The sequence below is a fragment of the Kogia breviceps genome, chromosome 6 (assembly GCF_026419965.1).
Source record: "Kogia breviceps isolate mKogBre1 chromosome 6, mKogBre1 haplotype 1, whole genome shotgun sequence".
Taxonomy (NCBI): Eukaryota; Metazoa; Chordata; class Mammalia; order Artiodactyla; family Physeteridae; genus Kogia; species Kogia breviceps.
In genome coordinates, this window is record NC_081315.1 from 97,081,819 (window position 1) to 97,102,089 (window position 20,271).

The following is a 20,271-nucleotide window of genomic DNA, read 5'->3' on the forward strand; positions in this document are numbered from 1 at the left end:
ACCATTTTAGAAAGAACAGTTCAGTGAGGTGGGGTAGGGAGCTTGAAGTTGCTTTTGCATATAGCAGTTCATTGAAAGTAAGAAAGCACAAGTGGTCTGCATCCAAGAATGATGCTGATGGAGATGGGGGTGGAGGTGCTCAATCCCTCCCTAACTCTCCTTCTGTTTCCCACACAGAGAGCAGCCAGAACCTCTTTTCATTACTAAAGAGCCCCAGATCTTCCCTGAGCTACAGAACCTACAAAACCTTTGTCCTCAGGTTAAATATTTCATGGGCACAAGGAACCACCGTCAGAGAGCGAAGCAGGCGCCTGGAAAGGAGGGGTTACAGACATGGCCCACGTGATCCCTTTCCCTCCATTAATGTCACAGGAATCACCAGAGTGGCTGTTTTCTTTTTTGTGGGTCCTGTGTTCCCTTCAGCAGCATTTTCTGTGTGGGAGGCCCGGCAGCAGTGGGCCCGAGGTTGGGAGGAGAGCGGGATTAAGGGCTGACTTCCAGCCAGAGGTTTGATGCTGTCCCTGGTCTCTTTCAGGGGAGGCTCAGAAGCCAGAACGAGATGAAAGTCGTGCCGCTGCCGAGGCGTTGACGGTGCGGGAGGATGCTGGGAGGCCCGCCGTTAGCTCCCCAGCAAATCAGAGCCACAGGAACCAACGCAAGCACTTTCATCCCTCATTACCCCAGCTACCTTCTGAGGAAGAAGAAGTAAACAGGCTTGGAAGGGAGATCGTGAACCTGGCAGAGGAGCAGGCAGCTGCCAAACCAGAAGGGGTCACAAGCGAGAGTTCCGTGGAGAGTCGGAGGGACAAGATGGCGCCATCCCCGCCGGGCCTGGCCGCCAATGGGTCGTGCCCCAAACCTTGCCCGGACTCTGCCGAGTCCAGCCAGCCTGCAGCAGAAGCTCCCACCCTGGAAGATGGCAAGGAGAGACCCCAGAGAGTGGAGGTAAAAGGAACACCATGAAAACTTGAAGGGGAAAGAGGTCAGGCATGATGACACATCGAAGGCACCCGGGACGGTAAAGAATTAAACATCAGAACAGCTCAGCGAAGTCACTTTCTCCTAAAACACCTCCAAGTCTGCAAGTGGAAAAGGACACACAGCTCCTGTTGCAAACTGTGAATATTCTGATGATGCCAGCACAGTTCGATTTATTAAATGCGGGTCCTCAAGCTTCTCAGTGTCATCTCTTTCTGCGGAAGCTGCACGCTGTGAACATGGCCAGGCACGGAATCGTGTCAGCCATATGGCTGGTTTTCGACATCCGTCTTGCTGTCAGCACTTGTTTTATTAGAGATAAGATGGTTTTCTATTTGCGTTTAAAGTTATCGATCAAAATTATGGGAGGGGCTTCAAACGGATTGGGGTTTTTAATCAGATCCCCATCTTTGCAATGATTAGGAGGCTGTGGAGTAAGGTGTAATTAAGCACAATGGGTCCAGAGGGGCCCCCGGCTCCTCTCCATCACGTCAGGGCCCGGTAGGACCTCCCAGCGTGGGTGTTCTTGGCATCCTGCCTGCAGCGCTGGCTGTAGTGGCACTGACTGGCAGGCAGAAAGGGGCTCAAGTGGGCTCAGAAGGTTAGGCTTCTGGTCTGAAATCCACAGCCCCTGTTGAGACCTGTCTGCTGACTACTAGAGCTGAATTTTCCAGCCTGTAATTCTAGAGGATTAATCGACCTGGAGTGACTGGGGAGGGGGGGAGGGGGAGGGGGGTGGGCTGTGGATACGCAGGGAGGATCGGGGGGGACTCCAGTGGTGTTTTGACATTTTGTTTCTGAGATGAGATGAGAGCCAGAACCTGGGAATGTTGGTTCTCTCCCTTCATCCCAGGCTACATATAGGGTTTTATGGTTTTATGGTCCTGTAGGGTTGGGGCAAGCTATAGCTGCTTAGGGGCCAACCCACAATCCCCCCACCACCTGAAACCTCTAGCATCACTCCTCCAACAGAATGCTGCGGCTGCTTCCCTCTGTGCTGCTGGCTACTGGGGTTTTAAAGACAGAGCTCGTGGCCCTAGAGTGGAGAGAAAGGGAAAAACAAAGTAACGCCATTACAGCCTTTGTAATGATGGGGAGGTGAGAGGACTAGGGAACCAAGTTCAAGCTCCAAGAGTGGGAAAGCAGAGAGTGGTCACCCGCACCTGCTTCTTTCCTTAGGGATAAAATTAACTTTTCTAGGCGGCATCTGATGCTGCAGCACGTTGAAGCCTCATCAAATGACAAACCTTTCTTTGTGCTGAACGCAGTTCATTTCTCCAGGAAGACCTAAAACTAGATCCCAAAGCTCAAAACGTCCCTGAGAACCAGAATGACCCCTTTGAGAGACTCTCCTGCAGGGAAAAGAGAAGTTCCCAAGGTGGGAGATGTAGAAAATTCATCAATTCATCCTAGAAATCAGAGGTTTAGACCAGGCTTGGGATCCCAGGTGTGAATCCTGCATGCACGTGGGTGGCCAGCCGCACCCCCCCCCCGCCCCCAAAACTGCCCTGCCACATTTATCTCCTGACATCACTCTGCCAGCTGGGTGGCACCCATCAGACTTTGCACTGTCTTGCTCTGAAGGAGGGCAAGGTGCAGACCAGAGGGTCCCATCTTCTGCCAAATGCACCCTGGGTGGACCTCCAGCTGCGTTCTTCTCACTCACCTGAGTTCACCCTCATCGCCTAGCGGGATGCAGGACCGCCTGAAGTCAGAGCGCTGTGGCTCCCGGTGAGCAGGACACGACATCTACCCCTGCCCGTCAGGCCCCAATGCCCCATTCATCCCTCTATGCTCCAGCCTCTCCCCCTTCCCAGACCCATCCCCTCATCTTTCCCTCCACGGAGGTCGCTTCTGCAGCTGCAAAGCTTGCCCAGGCCAGCAGCCACAGAAATCATTTTCCTGCTGCACCAGGCCTCAACTCTCTGCAAATGTTTAACACTACTGCACAGGACGCCAAAGCCACCAAAGGAAAACACAGCCAGATTTAATACAATGATAATAAAAAGAAAAATCTCTTGGTTTTGACACACAATTGGGCAGGTGCATGTCTTTAGGGCCCATTCATCACCTTCTGGAAAGCAGGGCTTCTAATAAACTACACATTCCATCATGGGCAAGAAAACTGCCATGAGTCCCAGAGTATGGGGTTCAGGGCAAGGGGTCATAGGGAGCGATAACCTAAGCTCTGTGTATCCAATCAGCCTGGGAGGGGGGGGTCTTGTGTTATTAGATGGAATTGGAGCCAATGAGGTGATCCTGTCATTTTGGAATCTTGACATTGCCCTGTACATACATGTGACACTGTCCCACCTCTGCTATCCCAACTCAACATGGTTCTTCTGTTCCACAGACATTAAAAAGAGTTTCAGCAATTGCTTATGGTTGTCTTTTGTCTTTTTAAGAGTCATTGTGAAAATGTATTGCATTCTGTCCCCTACTCCACCAGATAACACTGCATCAGTTGGGGTACTCTCAGCTACAGTTCACACTTTAAGAAACTTAAACAATAAGGAAATGAATTATATTGCATAACAAGAACTTAAGAAGTAGGGAATGCCAGGCAGGGCTGGTTCATTCAAAAAAGTTATCAAGGATCTGAGTTTCTGTCTCCCTGCTTTGCCTGCCTCAGTGTCATCTACTCCCTCATGCTAACAAGATGGCTGCAACAGCTCCAGCCATCACCTGTTCTCACATCTGTGTCCAAAGGCAGAAGGAAGTTTCTGTGTGTGTGTGTGTGTGTGTGTGTGTGTGTGTGTGTGTGTGTGTTTTAAAAGCAAGTAACCCAGTTCTTGTCACATTTCATTGGTCAGAATTGTCACATGCCTATATGACCATGTCACATGTCTATGTCTAAAACAGTCCTTAGCAAGGAAGATGAAATTACTCTGATGGGCTTAGGTTCATCAAGATCATCCTCTGAATTGGGGAGGAGCCTTGTCTCTGGACATGTAGACTCTAAAAGGGTGAACACTAAAACAAAACCAGGTCTTGGGAAGTGTAGCAGAGCAGGGAATAGATTTGAGTAGATTTGAGTAGGCCACCAATAGCATTGTCTCTGAACCCCACATGTCTGTTCTTGTTTTATTTTTTCTTTTAAAAGCCAGAATATTGCATTACTGATGAGTGTGGAGTTGAGGGAGGGGTAGTTGTTATCTGTTTGTTAAGAAAAATGCCATCTCATCTCTCCCATTCCCTGACTTCTTTATTATCTGTCCTATTTTGCAGCTTGAAACGTTCCCACCTTTGTTTACCTCTTCAAGTGTATCTGTCCTTCCATTATTTTTCCAGCTCAGTTGCCAGCAGAATGCTGAACAGTCTGGATAAATGAAACCGAGCTGACAGGTCTCTTAATGAAAGCTTGTTTGCACACTCTGCATTTCTTGTGATCGCTCTGTACCTGAGAGCCTTCAGGTGTGGATTTTTACATATGAGTGTTTGTCATTCTTTTAATTAAGGCCTGTGGAAATGGATTGGTTTTTGTAAACCAGACATTTCTCATCCCTAACTCCTCTTTCCATGCCTCCTCTGCACCTTCCTCCCCCCCTCCCCCTTTCTCCTTCTCCTGGAACAGCCTCTGTAGTTAGGAGGCCCCCGATGGCATTCAGCTCAATCCCTGCTGGAACCTGCTTCTAGTTGGCAGTCTTAAGGAAGCAAAATTCTTTTTCCCATCATTTTTCCTCTTTCCGTGCCCTCACTCCCAGACACACACCACCATCATGACTTGAAGCTCTAAAAAAAGAGTTCTAGTGTCAGTCATTCATGTGTTGGAGTGAATTTGTGGATGTGTTATTCCTTCCGGGAGCATTTGCACCCCAGTTCATCATCTGAATTGTTCCAAATGGACATCCAATCTTCTCTCTAAAGAATTTAGAAGACCAGCTACTTGCTCATTGGGGATACCTTTTCTGTCTCTTTCAAATCACAGCATGCCTTTGCCGCTCTTGGTTTCCTCTAAAACCTGTGGCTCTCTCCTGGCTGGATTGTTTTCTGTAGCCCTGTGACTTGATACCTTATTTCTCTTTGAAGAAGGTCTCTATTTGAGTCCCTTCCATCTCTGCCCTCTGCTTTCATTTTGGAAGCCTCCATTTGGAGCAATCTTCCTCCTTAATAATACTGAGGGTACCTTCATATGGCTCAGTTAGGATGTCAAAAAGCCAAAGGATTCCCCTCAACTCACTACATTAATATATTCCTTGTTTTCCAGATGTCTTTCTGAACAGAGAAAAACTTGAACATTTGAGAGATGCAATAGAGAGCTAGGCAGTGAATCTAATTAGAAATAAGCAGAAAAATAAGAAGGACCCATCTCTCGATATTACAGTTGTTCTCAAAAACAAAACAAAACAAAACAAGTTGATACAGCCTGAAGGTAATTTAAAATGATAGATATAGATGTGCCGCCTTACATTTCATAACACCTCTTTACCAAATGAGGATTTTTTTCGGACTCTTAGGGAAAGTTTGCATAATACTGACAAGTATGATTTTCTGGAATCTATATGAGCCCAGGCATATATTTTGGGATCTTGGCGAAGGCCAGTGATAGCCTATTGATTTTAAAACAACGGACTTAAAAAAGAAAAAAAAAAAAAAAAGCAGATCAGCTGCTGTTTTGTAATTTGATTTAAACAAAGTAACTTCTATTCAGTTGTAGACCTTGATTTAGTGGATCTATGATCATCATGTATCATAACTGTATCTTTTTTGTTACCTGAAATTAAAATGTAATTTTCCTGGTGTAGGTGATTAATCATCGGTATTATTTACATTATCCTCCTCCCACCCTCCCCGAAGGCCAAGGCTAGGCTGAGCATAGTTTTTAGCATATTGTAGCAACTTATCACTTGCAATCCATCCCTAAAATTATTAGATCATATGCTAGTCGTGAAAAATATGGAGAATGTAAAGATTTTATGCATTCAGTCAAAAACGCCAGATCTAAAATCAGTTAGTTAATTTCCTGCCATCTTTCAAGTTGACCAAAGCACTCACTGATTTGCTCTATTTTCTTACGTTTTTAGTATTTCTGTATATACACGCACTGAAAAGCCCCACTTGGAAGAAAAATTCACTGCAATTCGGAGAAAAAGCTTATCCTAAACATCTAAAGATAGCATTTCTAATTATTGTCGACATTGTGTTTAAACTGTGCAAACTGGAGCATTATTCTCACTTTACCAGCTGCGTCTAGGTAGAGTCATTACATCAAACGCTTCTAATTTTACAAAAAGAAATCAAAACAAGTGTGTGTTTAAGTCTCAGTGACAAATGCAAACCCTGTGAGTCAAATAGGCAAACTGATTAGCAAGCTGGCTGGGAAGTCAAAACAGCAAATATAAGAAGATTAACAAAATAGATCTGTTAGAGGAGAGGAGTAAAAATAGCCTCCAGGGGCCAAATGGGGTCCTGTGGGAGGGTCTGGTGGCACACATCCGGTTCTGTGTGGGAGCCAGATGCCTGCCCTTATGGGCGCCAGTCTTTCCTTCATCTTGGCCCCTCCCCCCAAGAGTTGGGATCATAGAATTCATCTCAGCTGGCCTCTTAATGGATGTGGAAATCCTTCTTCCTAACCGAAGGGGTAGCAGCCTTGCCTTTACTTGAATCCTTCTAGTGACACGACACTCACTACCTTTCAAGGTCATCCAATCCATGACTAGGTAGCTATTTTTGACCTTAGCCATTCATTAGATCCTTAGGACTTCACACTATGCTATACACCTCTCATGAGTAACTGTTGATTTAATCTTCACAACAGTCCGATGTGATAGTCTTATTTTACAGATGAGAGAGCTCAGGCCCAGAGAGGGGAAGTGACTTGCTCAGGTCACACAGCTTATAAGTGTGGCTGAGCTGAGGTTCCAAACAGGCCTTTCTACCTAAGCCTGAACTGTCAGCCCCTGTGCTATATGCATTCCTGGCCCTTATAGTGAACTGTAATTTGCCCCTCTATTATTTCCTCTCTTTGTTTCTTGGCTCTGGAGCCCCATAGAATAGTTTATCAATCCCATTCCCATGAATGGACGCGACAGAAATGAAGCGGATCTGCGAGGGTATTTCTTCAGTCTGGGGGGATCAAGGGTAGTGAAGAGAGAAACTAAAAACATAAGTGCTGTGGTCTGAATGTTTGTGTTTCCCCCGAAAATTCATATGTTGAAATCCTAACCCCCAAATATGATGGTATTAGAAGGTGAGACCTTTGGTAGGGGGTACCAAAGTCATGAAGGGGGAGCTCTCATGAATGAGACTGCTGCCTTAAAAAAAGCTTGAAAGAGATCCCTCACCCCTTCTACCACATGAGAACACTGCAAAAAGGTATGGGCTATGAGTCCCAAAGAGGGCTCTCACTGACGATGCTGATGCCCTGATCTTGGACTCCCAGTCTCCAGAACTGTGAGATACATTTCTATTGTTGATAAACTACCCAGTCTCCAGTATTTTGTGACAGCAGCCCGAACAGACCAAGACAGAAGACAAGCGATGAGAAGCACCAGCCAACTTCTGAAAAATAAGTGCAAACTTCCCTTGATGATCCTGAATTAACCTATAATCTGGGCGGCAGAGTCAAAGATGGGGTGTTGGCTCTTTATTGCTGTCCATCGTGTGTTCCTATGTAATTGCTGCCTTGTTTTCACAACTTTTAATTGAGGGGGTAGGCAAATGCCTCTATGTGAAATCAGGATATTTAAAGACTCAGTTTGCTAATTCCCTTTCCAGTGCTGACCCGTACATTTCAAGTTAATATTTCAAACCATTACGAACTAAACTTGGTACCGCTCGCCTGACATGCGGTAAAGCCAATCTGCTGACACTGCCTCGTGGTGAAGCAAAGTACCGTGTTTATTGCAAGGCACCCAACGTGGGACCAAGCAAGGAGAACGGGCAGCTCATGCTCAGAAGACCCAAAAGCCCTGATAGCTTTCAGGGAAAGGTTAAAGGCAAGGTGAGGGAGAGGGTCACAGGGTGCATGAGCAGCTCGTGGACATCCTTCTGGTTGGTTGGTGACGAGGACAGGGTGATGTTTCAGGAATCTCAGTCATCAACCTTCTGGTTCCAACCGGTCTGGGGTCTACCTGCTGGTGGCCAGCATGCTGTTAACCTCTTCTACCTGGTGAAGGTTTTAGTATCTGCAAAACAGCTCAAGGATATGGCTCAGGATATTCTCTATAGCACTTGAGGAGGAACTAAAGGTCCTTGACTTTGTTTTATAACTAGACTGTTATTGTCTTGCTTGACTGTTTTCCTTTGTTTCTGCATTTTCTCACTTCTCTGATTAAATTTGCTCTCTGGAATCTGGGGAAGGCCTAGGAGGCTAGAGCTTTTATACAAACTGGTGGCGTTGTGTGTGTGTGTGGGGGGAGGACACAAGGGGTCTGTCCCTGGGAAGGCCTTGCAGAGTCCTGCTCAGTTTCAAAACCAGTGAGAACCAGTTGGTGGAGCAAATTCACCAGGCAATAGCCTTTCTTCCCACTTGTTGCTTGGGCTCAAGGAAAGGGTTTTAAATAACAAGGTAGTCCTAGTAAGAGGTAAAAATAACCACTGGGGATGGTTTTCTGGCTAAGGTTCAGTTTGACTCACTGCCTTAAGAGTCTGGGAGAAACAGAAGCTGCCTCTGAGGAACCAGGGTGGGAAAGCCACAGCTAGGAAGTGGGTCTACCCCTTCTTCTACTTCTATTCAATAAATGAAAGTGAATACACAAGATTGATCTAGTCTGTGTATAGATTATAATTTTCACAAAGAGAGGCGGAACCTCCATCAAGCCTTAATTAAGACCAACCCGCCTTTGGACCCCACTGCTTCCAACTGCTTTTGTATCAAGAAGTCAGGAAGAGCATTGTCCTGGTTGTGGAGAAGGCTGACAACTTTAGATACCAACACCAACCTCCCTATAACTTGCCCAGGGACACTGCCTCACTGGCCCTGTCTCCGCCATCTGGGAAATGGACCTCAGGCTTCCCACAGAGGCAGATGTGAGAGGCCCCTGGGCCCAGCGAGCTGGTGTACCGCTCATGCCAGGCCAGCGGCTCCAGCATCAGAATCACCGGGAAGCTTGTTGCAAACAGATTTTCTCCTCTCCCTTTGGATTCTACAGCTCTGGCATGTGGCCCAGGAAGCTGTATGTTTTTTCCCATTTCCCTAAGTGATCCTGGTTTCCTCCCTCTTGCGAGCCACACCCAAAGGCATGCTGATCGGTGACTGAGCCTTGCAGCCAACAGAGCTGGGCAGGGGAGAAGGAGAAGTCCTAAGAGGTTTGGGAAACATCTTTGCCATTCCCCCAGAAAATAGCCGAGTGGGGAGAGAAGCCTCAAATAAACCAAAAAAGTAACCAAGGCCCCCATGCAGTACTGAATTGCTAAGTTTTTAATGTGCAACACGAAGACTGCCTAACAGCCCACAGAGGAGCAGCTCTCTGGGGTGTGGGGTTGGGGGAATAGCTGGAGACACCAGGCAGGGGGGGGCCTAAGTGCAGGCTGCACTGCACATGCTGGGGAGGGGGAGGGGGAGAGGCAACCTCAAGAGGGGTCCCAGACTGCCTAGGAGGAACCTAAAGGGGGTGGGGGTAGGTAGGTTCTTAGGGCACTGAGGGATCTCAGGGCTCGCAGGGTGAGGGCAGGGGTGCCAGGGTGGAAAGGGGGGGAGTCTGGAAGACCCTTAGGGTAAGTGGGGATATTTCATTATCTCTGGGGGTCCTCAGAGCTCAGGGTGCCCTCAGAATGAAAGGGGGTGTCTCAGTATACATGGTTGGAGACCTCAGGGTGGAGGGGATTTGGGGGGAGATCCTAGCCATGGCAAAAGTGGTACCTCAGAGTAGGGAGTGTCTCTGGGAGCAGAAGAAAAATCAAGATGAGAGGGTGGGGACTTGGGCCACGTGGAGGGGGATCTTGGGCACTTGGAGAGGTGTCAGGGTGTAGAGGTGTCCCAGGGTTCTTGGAGTGGTGTCAAGGCATGGAGGGATCCTGGGACGTGTAGAAGGGGTCCTGGGTCACATGGCAGGCATCTTGGGAGCTTGGAGGAGAGTCAGGGTGTAGAGGGGATCCTGGGGCACCTGGAGGAGAGTCAGGGTGTAGAGGGGATCCTGGGGCACCTGGAGGGGTGTAGGGTGTAGGAGGAGTCTCAGGGTGCTTGGAAGAGGTGTCACAGCACAGACAGATCCACGTAGAGGGGGGCCTAGGCCACATGGAGGGAGTCTCAGGAGTCTGGAGAGGTGTCAGGCATCGAGGGGTCTTGGGGTACTCGGAGGGGATGTCAGGCACTTGTGGGGGTGTCAGGGCGTGGAGGGGTTCCCAGGGCACGTGGAGTGGGTCTGGGGCGTGGAAGGAGCTCTCGGGGCACCCGGTGGGGGCTCAGCTGGCCTTGCACTCGCTCTCTCGCCGCCGCTTCTTGCGCTCCGCGTGCTCCTGCATCTTGCGCGCCCAGGGCCCCGGCCCGCACAGGCCCACCACGCAGCAGGCGAGCCGGCGGCCCGCGTTGCCGTTCTCCAGGCTGGCCTGGTTGCCACCGCGGCCCAGGTCGTCCTCGCCCTCGTGGATCACCACAGAGCGGCCCGCGATCGAGTGCGGGCCAGAGAGCGAGGCGGCCAGGCCGGAGCGGTACTTCCAGATTTGGCCGTCGCGCACCACGAAGTTGCCGAAGTCGCCCGGGTGCTGCGGGTGGGGCACGGCCAGCGGGTTGTAGTGAGCGCCGGTGGAGTCGCAGCCCTGGCTCAGGTCCCCGAACTGGTGCACGTGGATGGCGCGGCTGGTGCCGTTGGGCTCGGCCGGGAACCCCTCCAGGTGGAAGAAGGCCTCGAGCAAGGCTCCAGGCCGGAGCTGCCGGAAGAGCACGACGCCAGTCACCCGGGGCTGCTCCGCGTCCAGCGTGGCCGACGGCAGCACCGGGCAGGTGGCGTGGAGCTCGGCGTCCTGGCCACCGCCCACCGCCCGCTGCTGAGTCAGCTCCTGCCAGATCTCCGTCACTTTGGCGTGCATGTCGCGGATCTGCTCCCCCAAGCTGGAGCTGGGCTGCTCCAGGTCCGGGTCGGTGGAGACGTAAGAGGTGAGGGACGTCAGGAGCAGGTAGGCACAGAGCAGCGCCAGCATGGCCGGAGTCGGGCACCTGCGGGCACCCCCAGGGGGTGGGGGCAGAGCGAGACTTAGTCACTGGAAACCTGGAACCCCAGGGACGCCGGTGCCCTTGAATCCAAACCCTTCCCGCCAAGGGGCTTCCTTGCCTAGCGTGCTTTTTGTTCTTTCGGCCCCTGTCTCTTCAGGGCCTGCTGCGTTCCAGGAACTGTGTTAGGTGCTGTGGTGGTAAAGATGGATGGGACATAATCTCAAGAAACTCAGGAGGATCTTTCTGAGACACAAATCTGATCATGGTCCTCCCAAGTCCCATCTCCATAGCGTGGGGAGTCCAGGACAATTGGCCCAGGGGTGGGGGGTTTTCTCAGGATACATGAGGGAGGCTCTCATGGCCCTTCCAGATCTCCTCCCTCTCCTCATCTCTGCCCCTCATCTCCTGCTGCTCTCTTTCTGCATCCTCTCTTACCCAGGCAGCATAAGGCTTGCTGCCGTGCTTCTTGCACTTGCTGTGCCTTCTCTCTGAAGTGCCCTATCCCCTCTTCTCTGCCATGCTCAGTAGACTAAAGCTAGAAACTCAGTTTTATTCATCAGTATCCGCAGCATCTGGGCCTGCACTTGGCAGTAGGAGAAGTTTAATATGTGAATGTTGTTGGGGCTTCCCTGGTGGTGCAGTGGTTGAGAGTCCGCCTGCTAATGCCAGGGACACGGGTTCGAGCCCTGGTCTGGGAGGATCCCACATGCTGCGGAGCAGCTGGGTCCGTGAGCCACAACTGCTGAGCCTGCGCTCTGGAGCCTGTGCTCCGCAACAAGAGGCCGCGATAGTGAGAGGCCCGCGCGCAGTGATGAAGAGTGGCCCCCGCTTGCCAGGACTGGAGGGGGCCCTCGCACAGAAACGAAGACCCAACACAGCACAAGTAAATTAGTAAATTAATAAATTAATAAACTCCTACCCCCAACATCTTCTTAAAAAAAAAAAAAGATTAGGAAATACAGAGGACAAAGACCACTGAAGAAAAATGAGCAAACGATGATTTAAATAAAGAAGGTGAAATGAGTGAACATTTATTTTAAAAAAATATATGTGAATGTTGAATGAGGAGTTCACTGACAGACAGATGTGTCATCAGATCATTCCAATGCCATCCTGTAACTGAAGATGGAGCCTTGTTCTGGGGAAGGACAGAGTAAGGAGTACCCATCTCCCTGGGAGACTCCAGGAGGGCTTCCCAGAGGAGGTGACTTTTAAGGGTCCCACAAGACAAGTAGGAATTTTTCAGCCAAGCCAGGTCAGAAGTCCATTTCAGGCAGGAGGCACAACATGATGTGTTCACAGGCTGTGAAGAGACACAGTTCGTTTGGGGGATGGGGTAATTCAGTGTGGTTGGAACATGGCCTGTGCCACCAGAGAGGAGTCAAGGCTGAAGAGGGAATGCTGAGCCAGGGATGGAAGGGCTGGCTTTTCTGTGCTAAGGTGTGTGGTTATTAGCCAGGGGGCTAGTGCTGGTGGAAGTTTTTACGCAGAAAAGTGAGTGTTGAGACAGTTTTTAGTTCATTAAGTCTGGCAGGAGAAAGGATGTGGGCTGGATTTGGGGGATGGAGAGGACAGGGGAGAAGGACAAGAAGAAATGGAGACACAGCAGAGAAACAGAGGTAGTCAGAGGGTGATGAGTTAGGGGGCAGTAGCAGTGATCCAGACCAGAAATGGTGAAGGCTTTTACCAAGGTGGAGGTAGCATGGGTACAGGAGACATTTTGGGTACCACTGGCAGTGGGGAAGAGGAGTTGAGGATGACTGAGTTCCCAGCAGGGGAGACTGGGTGATGGATGGTGGTACCAGGCCCCGAGAAGAAGGGAGAGAGGGCCTGCTGAGATGCGAGATCCCGGGTGGGTGTTCAGCAGATGGTTGTAAATGGGGTTTCTGGCCTTTGGAAGAGGCAGTGTAACTGGGGAGGGTTCTCAGTGTTGGCTGCACATCAGATTCTGGTTCTTAAAATTCAGATGCCCAGGCACCACCCTCAGAGATTCTGATTCAGTGGGCATGAGTTGCTTTGTTTTGTTTAAAGCTCCATCAAAGATTCTGGGACCCAACCAGGAATTGTATGGTGAGACACATATACCATATTGCATAACCGCAATATCATGGGGGAAGTTACTGACTCTCAGCCGTAAAACAAGGCTGGTAAGACCACCAAGGGCCACCAGGAGGAGTAAACGAGATATGAGATGCCAGGCTATTTTCACATTTTTCAGTCTGCCCACAGGGATGAATGCTGCCTCCAAAGAGCTGGTTTGAGGGTCACCTGCACTTTCAAAGGCCTTCTCAGACCCCCAAGCAGGTGCCATTTTAAAATTAAATTCTGGGGTTGAGTGTTTATTCTTTCCATAACCATTACAGAAAGGCAGTCTAGTGTGGTGATTAAAAGAATGGATTCTGGAACTCACTGAACCTGAAGCCTGACTCTGCCACTTTACTTACTCTTTAAGAGTTAGCATAATTGTTATTTTGGTTGCAGAGTCGCAGAGAAAATGCTGGACTGCAGACTCTAGTTGGGCTCCCCCTCCTCTCTGAACCTCAGTTTTCTTGTCCGCAAATAGAGATAATAATACTTACCTTGGAATCTTGCTGTGAGGCTTAAAAGACACAATTAGAATTGCCAGCATTTACTGAACACAGGTGAAGGCACTGTTAAAAGCACTTAGCATGTGTGAATTCATTTAAGCCTCACAAAAACCCTCTGGGTTGGGTGCATTGTTATGCCCATTCTAAAGTGCAGGAAACTGAAGCACAGAAAGGGAAGTGTCTTGCCTGTGGTTACACATTCAATAATAGCTGAGGCAGGATTTGAAAAGGTGTGGTCTGCTCCAAGCCCAAGGTTTAGGCACCACACTGAACAGCTCTCATCAAGGCACTTAGCCCAGAGCCTGCTACATAGAAAATTCCCAGTAAATGGCAGCTCTTAGCTATCAGAGAGAAGCTGCTGATAGGGATTTCAGGACCATCAGCTGCAAGATGCTATTGCAGCCGTGGGAGGAAGAGGTGGCCAGGAAAGGCTCCAAGAAGGAGTGACATGTAGGAGGAGAAGTCCAGAAAGTGACATCAAGGGAACCCCCTCTGATGTGGCCTGGTCACTACGCTGAAGCCCCAGGGAGTGGGGGTGGAGACGCATCCCTGAGGCCAGACCTTGGCTTCAGGGTCTCTATCATCACCCACCACCCCTCTCCTTCTGAACCGGTCCCCGCCCTCAGGGGGGCTCTGCCGATTGGAAGGTACTTCCTTAAAAACATACAGCAAAGACAGATTGTTTTGGATGTGTCCACAAAGCTTTCTTTTCCAAGAATGCTTGGGTCATAATGAACACTTGAAGGAGATGTTTTTCTCTTAAAAAGAGAATCCTTCTTAAATCCCAGGTAAACCCTGACTCCTTGGGTCTTAAGCTTTTCACTTCTAGCCCTCAAGGCCCGCCCTCATAAGGCTCACCCTTCCGGCTCAGTCTCTCACTCAGTTTGAGCTGTGGGTGACCAAGGGGTTTTTGGAGAGCCTGTTTGGTCCAGAGGGGAGAACATAGTGATCAGAGACAGGGGACAAAGCAAGCCTCCGAGCCGGTGCCTCCTTGCTGGGTCTGGGTCTGGGAAGACTGCGGCCCCCGCGAAGGCTCCAGTGTGTTCTAATGCCTGGGCGCCCTCTGAGAAGGGGTCCCGGCTGTGCTTCTGAGGCAGCCAGGCCCTCCCTGTGTGCCTCCCCTAAGCAGGTGGCTTTTCCTCACCACCCATGCCAGGCAACATCCAGAAACATCCACCTTCCTCACTCCAGATTTCTTTTTTCTCTAACCCAGAGGACGCTGAGGTCCTCTTGGCCTGGCATTAGCAGATCCGAGAGCAGTCAGCTTCTCCTCCCTGGTTGCCTTCCTCACCCCTCTCCCCGCCTCCCCACTCCTCTGCTTTACAGCAGCTGGGCCCTGTCACGAAGCGTGTTTAGATAGCTAGTGGGAAGCGGCCGCATAGCACAGGGAGATCAGCTTGGTGCTTTGTGACCACCTAGAGGGGTGGGATAGGGAGGGTGGGAGGGAGGGAGACGCAAGAGGGAAGAGATATGGGAACATATGTGTATGTATAACTGATTCACTTTGTTGTAAAGCAGAAACTAACACACCATTGTAAAGCAATTATACTCCAATAAAGATGTTAAAAAAAAAGAAGAAGCGTGTTTCTCTCCCACGAAAATGATCATCTCCTTCTCCTAGGAGAGGCTGGATGCCCCGCCCCAGTTTCAAACTCAGTAAGCACACTCCGAGAAGAACGAAATGAACCTCGACTTCGCACTCACCTTTCCAGCTCTTCCAAGAGAGCTTTCCCTCCTGGGACCTGGGGAGCAGCACCCCGACAGCCGACAGCCAGTCGCAGGAACACGGAGCGGACTCCCGGGCTGTTTGTGGCCGCGCAGGGCAGCCTCGGGGGGAGTGGTCACCGCGAGGAAAGAAGGTCATTGGGCCGGTTTAGGGAGGGAAGGCGGCCGGGCAGTCCTTGTTGTGGAATTGCCTCACCTCCTCCAGCTCCGTCACTTCCCCCCCCCCCACCAGCCCCGCGTTCCCTAGCCAAGTATTCCTTTAAGTGACTTCACTGGTTTGTGCAGACGTAGCAAGTGACCTTCAGGGTGTAGCAGCGGAATAAAAAGTAGACCGAAAATAGCCTGTTTGGAGACGTGTACAATGGTCTCTTTCTTGAGAGGCCCTTTGCTCTCCCCTGATTTCCTCAGCTATTGATTTATTTTTGCTGGATGCATCTAAGATGGAAATGGACGCCCGCAAATATGCATGATGTTTCCTCCAGAACTGTTTGGCCACACTTGTGAGAGGTGAGACGCAGGTGGGGACTCAGGCTGCAGAATGTCAGCTGCTAAGGATGTGTTCCTGGACCAGCTCCCTGTGCCTCTGTTTCATCATCTGTAAAATGGGGAGGCGGGGCTAACCTGATGCCCCAAACGTTATCACGCTCATCCTGTTCTCGCTTCCTTAATAAAGTTATGGAAGAGTCTTTTAAAAGAGTGTTGCCTGAGGGAACCATGAATCTCTCCCTCCCCGAAGGCCCTTTCTTCCTTTGCGGCCATGATCTTTTCTCAATCACAGCAGCTCTTTCCAGAAGGAGCTTTTTTCCCCAGAAAAGTCCACATGGGAAAAGGCAGCGTGCCTGCCTGCTGTCTGCCTGCCAGCCTTCCTTCAATAAATGCTTTGCGGGTGCTCACTCCATTGTGTGCTGGTACCCAAACCTGGGAGAGTCCCTGCCCTTTGGGGTTCATACTCTGGGGAGGGAACAGCGGTGTCAACAGATCCATCCAGTGCAGAGTGGGCACTGTAGCTGGGGAGGGATGGACAGGGTCCCTAAAGACCCAAACATTAGTCCTGGCCGCGGGACAGCTTGTTCAAAATCTAGACTTCCAGGCACCATCGCAGGCTGAGTGAATCCATTGCCAGCAAGGGCTTTCTGGAATCATCTTTTAAAAAACCTGGTTATTCTGTGGTACAACCAGGTTTGGGAACCTCTACTTGGCAGGAAGAAAAACTAAAGATCTTTGTCCTGGGGCAGACATTTCACAGGATAAGGCGGAGACTTCTGAGAACTCAGAGCCTCCAGCCCTCTGTCCCGACATCAGTCCTTCTGGCTCACTGGGAACTCAGGCATCATCAGCTCAACCCAAGCCTCTCTGCATGCTGTTGATGGGCGTAGGTGCCTTTGACTAATGACTTTTCCCAGTCCAGATGCTGCCTGCCACTCTGCCCCACCCTGAAACAGCTGGTTTCTCTTTGTGAATCTTTCATCCAACTAAAAAAAATCTGTATTTCATTCAGTTCTTGAAGTAATAATTATATCAGTTTGTAACTACTGTATCCGGTGGCACTTTCTTCACTTAACCTAATTTTATTTCTTTTAAGGGCCAAAAAAAGATTTCCTCCATTATGGTATTCTAGGATTGATATTAAAGTCCATATTCACTTTCCTTTTTATGGCATTCTAGGGGAAATTTGCTTTTTCTCCCACCTGACCCCACCAACATTCACGGCCCTTTCATTTGGCAACTGCACGCCAATTTCCTGCTTGGAAACCACTGCATTTTCAGTCCATGCAAGTGGTGTTGATTAACCCCTTGCTCCATTGCATTGGTTCTGGGATAATCCATTCAGAGCCAGTGAGATTCAATGACATTTTTGCTGGGACTGTTGTAAGAGAGGTATCTTCTCTTTCCCAGTGGACTTGAAACTGGAGGAGAAAGAGTGGAGTTATTTCAGCCCCTAAGGGAGAATCTGTCTGAGGATAGAGCCAATGGAGGGAAGTGGAATAAAAGTAGAGAGAGGGCTTCCCTGGTGGCGCAGTGGTTGAGAATCCGCCTGCCGATGCAGGAGACACGGGTTCGTGCCCTGGTCCGGGAGGATCCCACATGCCGCGGAGCGGCTGGGCCCGTGAGCCATGGCCGCTGAGCCTGTGCGTCCGGAGCCTGTGCTCCGCAGCGGGAGAGGCCACAGCGGTGAGAGGCCCGCATACCGCAAAAAAAAAAAAAAAAAGTAGAGAGAAATTTGGACCTAATTTCAGTGTTTGAGCTCTTGGATCCAGCTGTACCTGAAACTCTGTTTTCGTTATGTGAGTCAAATACATTCTCTTTTTGCTTAAGTTGTTTGGGTTGCACTTTCTGCACTTGGAAGTGAACACTTTAATGCTTGCAGTAATTTTGTGGGATGGGTGTTAATTTGCCCACTTTGTAGATAAAGAAAGGAGGTTCGGAAAGAATAATTATTCTTTCTGAATAATAGGTCAGTTATACTTCAATTTAAAAAAAAAAAAAAAGAAGTAATACGCCCAAAGTTTCAGAGCTATAAAATGGCAAAGTCAAAATTTAAACTCAAGATTCTCCGATTCCTAATCCTGGCCCCTTAATCATTACACTTTATTACCTTCCAGTCTAAAGGGGAGATGAAAGAAAAGTTAGAAACAACAAATGAGTTATCTCATTTGTTGTTATCACAGTTATCTCTGTAACATCAGTGACAGCCTTGCAAACAAGACACCTACACTGACCTCTGTTCTTTCCCCAGTGTTAATGTATAATACAACAGATAATCAAGCAAATATTATAAATCAGCCATTATTAGGAGATGCATTCAAAAGCACTTCTATCTGTATAGAAGAGATCTCTGCTAGAGAACTTGGTAGTTCTTTTATGCAGGGATATCAATTGTAAATAACTTCCTTTTCATTGTGTTCGAAAAACGGATAGGATTAAATTCTACCAGGAAATAAAGCGGTTACCATGAGGAGAAAGTTTTGAAAGCAACAATTAGGTTGCAGGTTGCATCCCTGGAAGGCCAGGTTCTGTGTGATGACAGTTTATCCAACCAGAGTAATTCAGACATACCTGAGAAAACTTCAAGTGTGTCTTGCCTGCCTGAAGTTCTCTCAGAAGCCCCTCCAGAGAGTAGGAGTGGGACCAGGGACCTGTGTATTTCAATCTTGGATCCTGTCGTTTTGTCCAAACACATCAGGGCAATATGGAAAAAAGGAGATGCTATTGGCAAGGTGGGCAGGGAGAAAAGAAACATCATTCTTATTAGCAGTCATAAAATCATACCATCTCACATGTATTCAGTGCCTCTTGCATGCCGGGCACTTGTTAAGTGATTTTCATGCACCTTTTCATTGTACTAGCAGTGTTCTTCAGTGAAGAAGAGAGACTGCATTCTGTGTGCATGCCACATTCTGGGAAATTTCCTTTTCACCGTGAATGTGTCACCCTTCTGTTCAAATGTGCGTGAATCACAAGGTAATGGAAACCAGTCAGAACCAGGAACTTCTCAACTAGTTACACTTGGCTGGCCATGTGAGGAGAAGACCAATTGTAGCACACGAAAGCAATGCCTTTCTGATCAGAAGGTGAGTGTGTGCAAAGTATTCTCTCAGGAAAACATCAAAGTGAAATCCCTCCAAGCTAAGTTCTTCATGAAATCTGACCCTGCCTCTAGTTCCACTTCCTGCCCATACCTGTGAGAGAACACGTAGGTCATTCCTGTTTTGCCACATAAAAACAAAATAGCAGTATGAATAATTTAAAAGCATATCCAATTAAGCGCTTCTTTCCTCAAAATAATTGCATGGTACGTTCCACCTGGGAAAAGAGAAGCATTTTTCAGCTTACTTTCTAGTCATATTTATTTTAAAATATTTGTTGACCCAATGGCCATATTGACCCCTCTTCTTGCTGCCTCCCACTAAAGAAGCTAGAAAACCAGGCACTTGCTTTCCCAGCATCCCTTTCAGCTAGCGGTGGTCATGTCACCCAGATATAGCCAATGAGACATAACCTGATGTGGCTCTGGGGAAGGCTCTTACTTTCATTATAAAAGAGACAGAAATGGTTGGTGCTGCCCCTTTCTCCTTCCTCTTGTCTTGAACATGGTTTAGATGCCTAGCAATGTGGCAGCTCCCTTGGGACTATAGCCAGTGAGAATGAGAGCAAAAGCCAACATGCACAGGATGGAGGGGAAAAGAAGGAAAGAACCTAGGTCCTCCAAAACTTCACTGAAAAAAAAATTAAAAGCTAAAGGGAGGGAAAGCGTCTCACTGAGTACCTTAACCAACACCAGTACAGTTGTAGTTTTCTCGTAATAGAATATAACCTCAATGTGTTCCACTATTAGTGGGTTTCCGTTACTAGCAGCCAAATTCATGCCTAACTGATACAGTTATGTGCCAGATTCTGCACTGGGCATCATGACTGTGAAGATGTAGAAATCATAGCCTTAGTTCAACCAGGGAAGCCCCAGCATATATTTATTATATACACACTAGTATAGACCTGACATTGTTTTTAAAATGCATTACTAGGAGAGAATAGCCATTTGTAAAAGAAAATGCCTATGTCTAGGCTGAAACCATCCTCTCTTTTTTGAATTCTAACGCTCAAAGTTATATCATCTCAAACAGAACTTGAGTATTTACTACAATAGGAATTGAAAACTCCAGCACCTGTGGGAGCCAGACAGGCTGCATCATGAATAAAGTGGGCCAGGTACGTGTTGTCTCCTTTTTGTCTTTAAACATACAGCCTTCCTATCTACATTTTGTCTTCATATTCTAATGGAGATATTTGCCTGAAAAAATATTTCTTTTCTATGAGAAAGACAGCAACAGCCCATTAAAACGTGGCAACTCAGCCCCAGTGTCTGGGAAACACTAGAGAAGAGTGGGG

General features: G+C 48.7%; 2 protein-coding genes across 9 annotated transcripts in view; one reads left to right on the top strand and one right to left on the bottom strand.

Moving 5' to 3' along the window:
- Window positions 1-3,355, top strand: part of CCDC149 (coiled-coil domain containing 149) — a 100,163-nt gene extending 96,808 nt beyond the window's left edge. For all 8 annotated transcript variants that reach the window (XM_067036334.1, XM_067036330.1, XM_067036331.1 and 5 more), the window contains one exon: window positions 536-3,355. In XM_067036334.1, the coding sequence (XP_066892435.1) occupies window positions 536-963 (428 nt within the window). In that variant the 3' untranslated portion in view covers window positions 964-3,355. The remainder of the gene's footprint in view (window positions 1-535) is intronic.
- A 5,970-nt stretch (window positions 3,356-9,325) lies between these two features.
- Window positions 9,326-15,599, bottom strand: SOD3 (superoxide dismutase 3). Its single transcript, XM_067036338.1, has 2 exons — window positions 15,364-15,599; window positions 9,326-11,074 (listed from the first exon to the last, which is right to left on the bottom strand). The coding sequence occupies exon 2, from the start codon at window positions 11,056-11,058 to the stop codon at window positions 10,324-10,326; it is 735 nt and encodes a 244-aa protein (XP_066892439.1). The 5' UTR covers window positions 11,059-11,074; window positions 15,364-15,599; the 3' UTR covers window positions 9,326-10,323.
- Between the last annotated feature and the right edge of the window lie 4,672 nt (window positions 15,600-20,271).

Coding starts and splice junctions, on each gene's coding strand:
- SOD3 (XM_067036338.1), bottom strand. CDS start 11,058: ATGCTGGCGCTGCTCTGTGCCTACCTGCTCCTGACGTCCCTCACCTCT.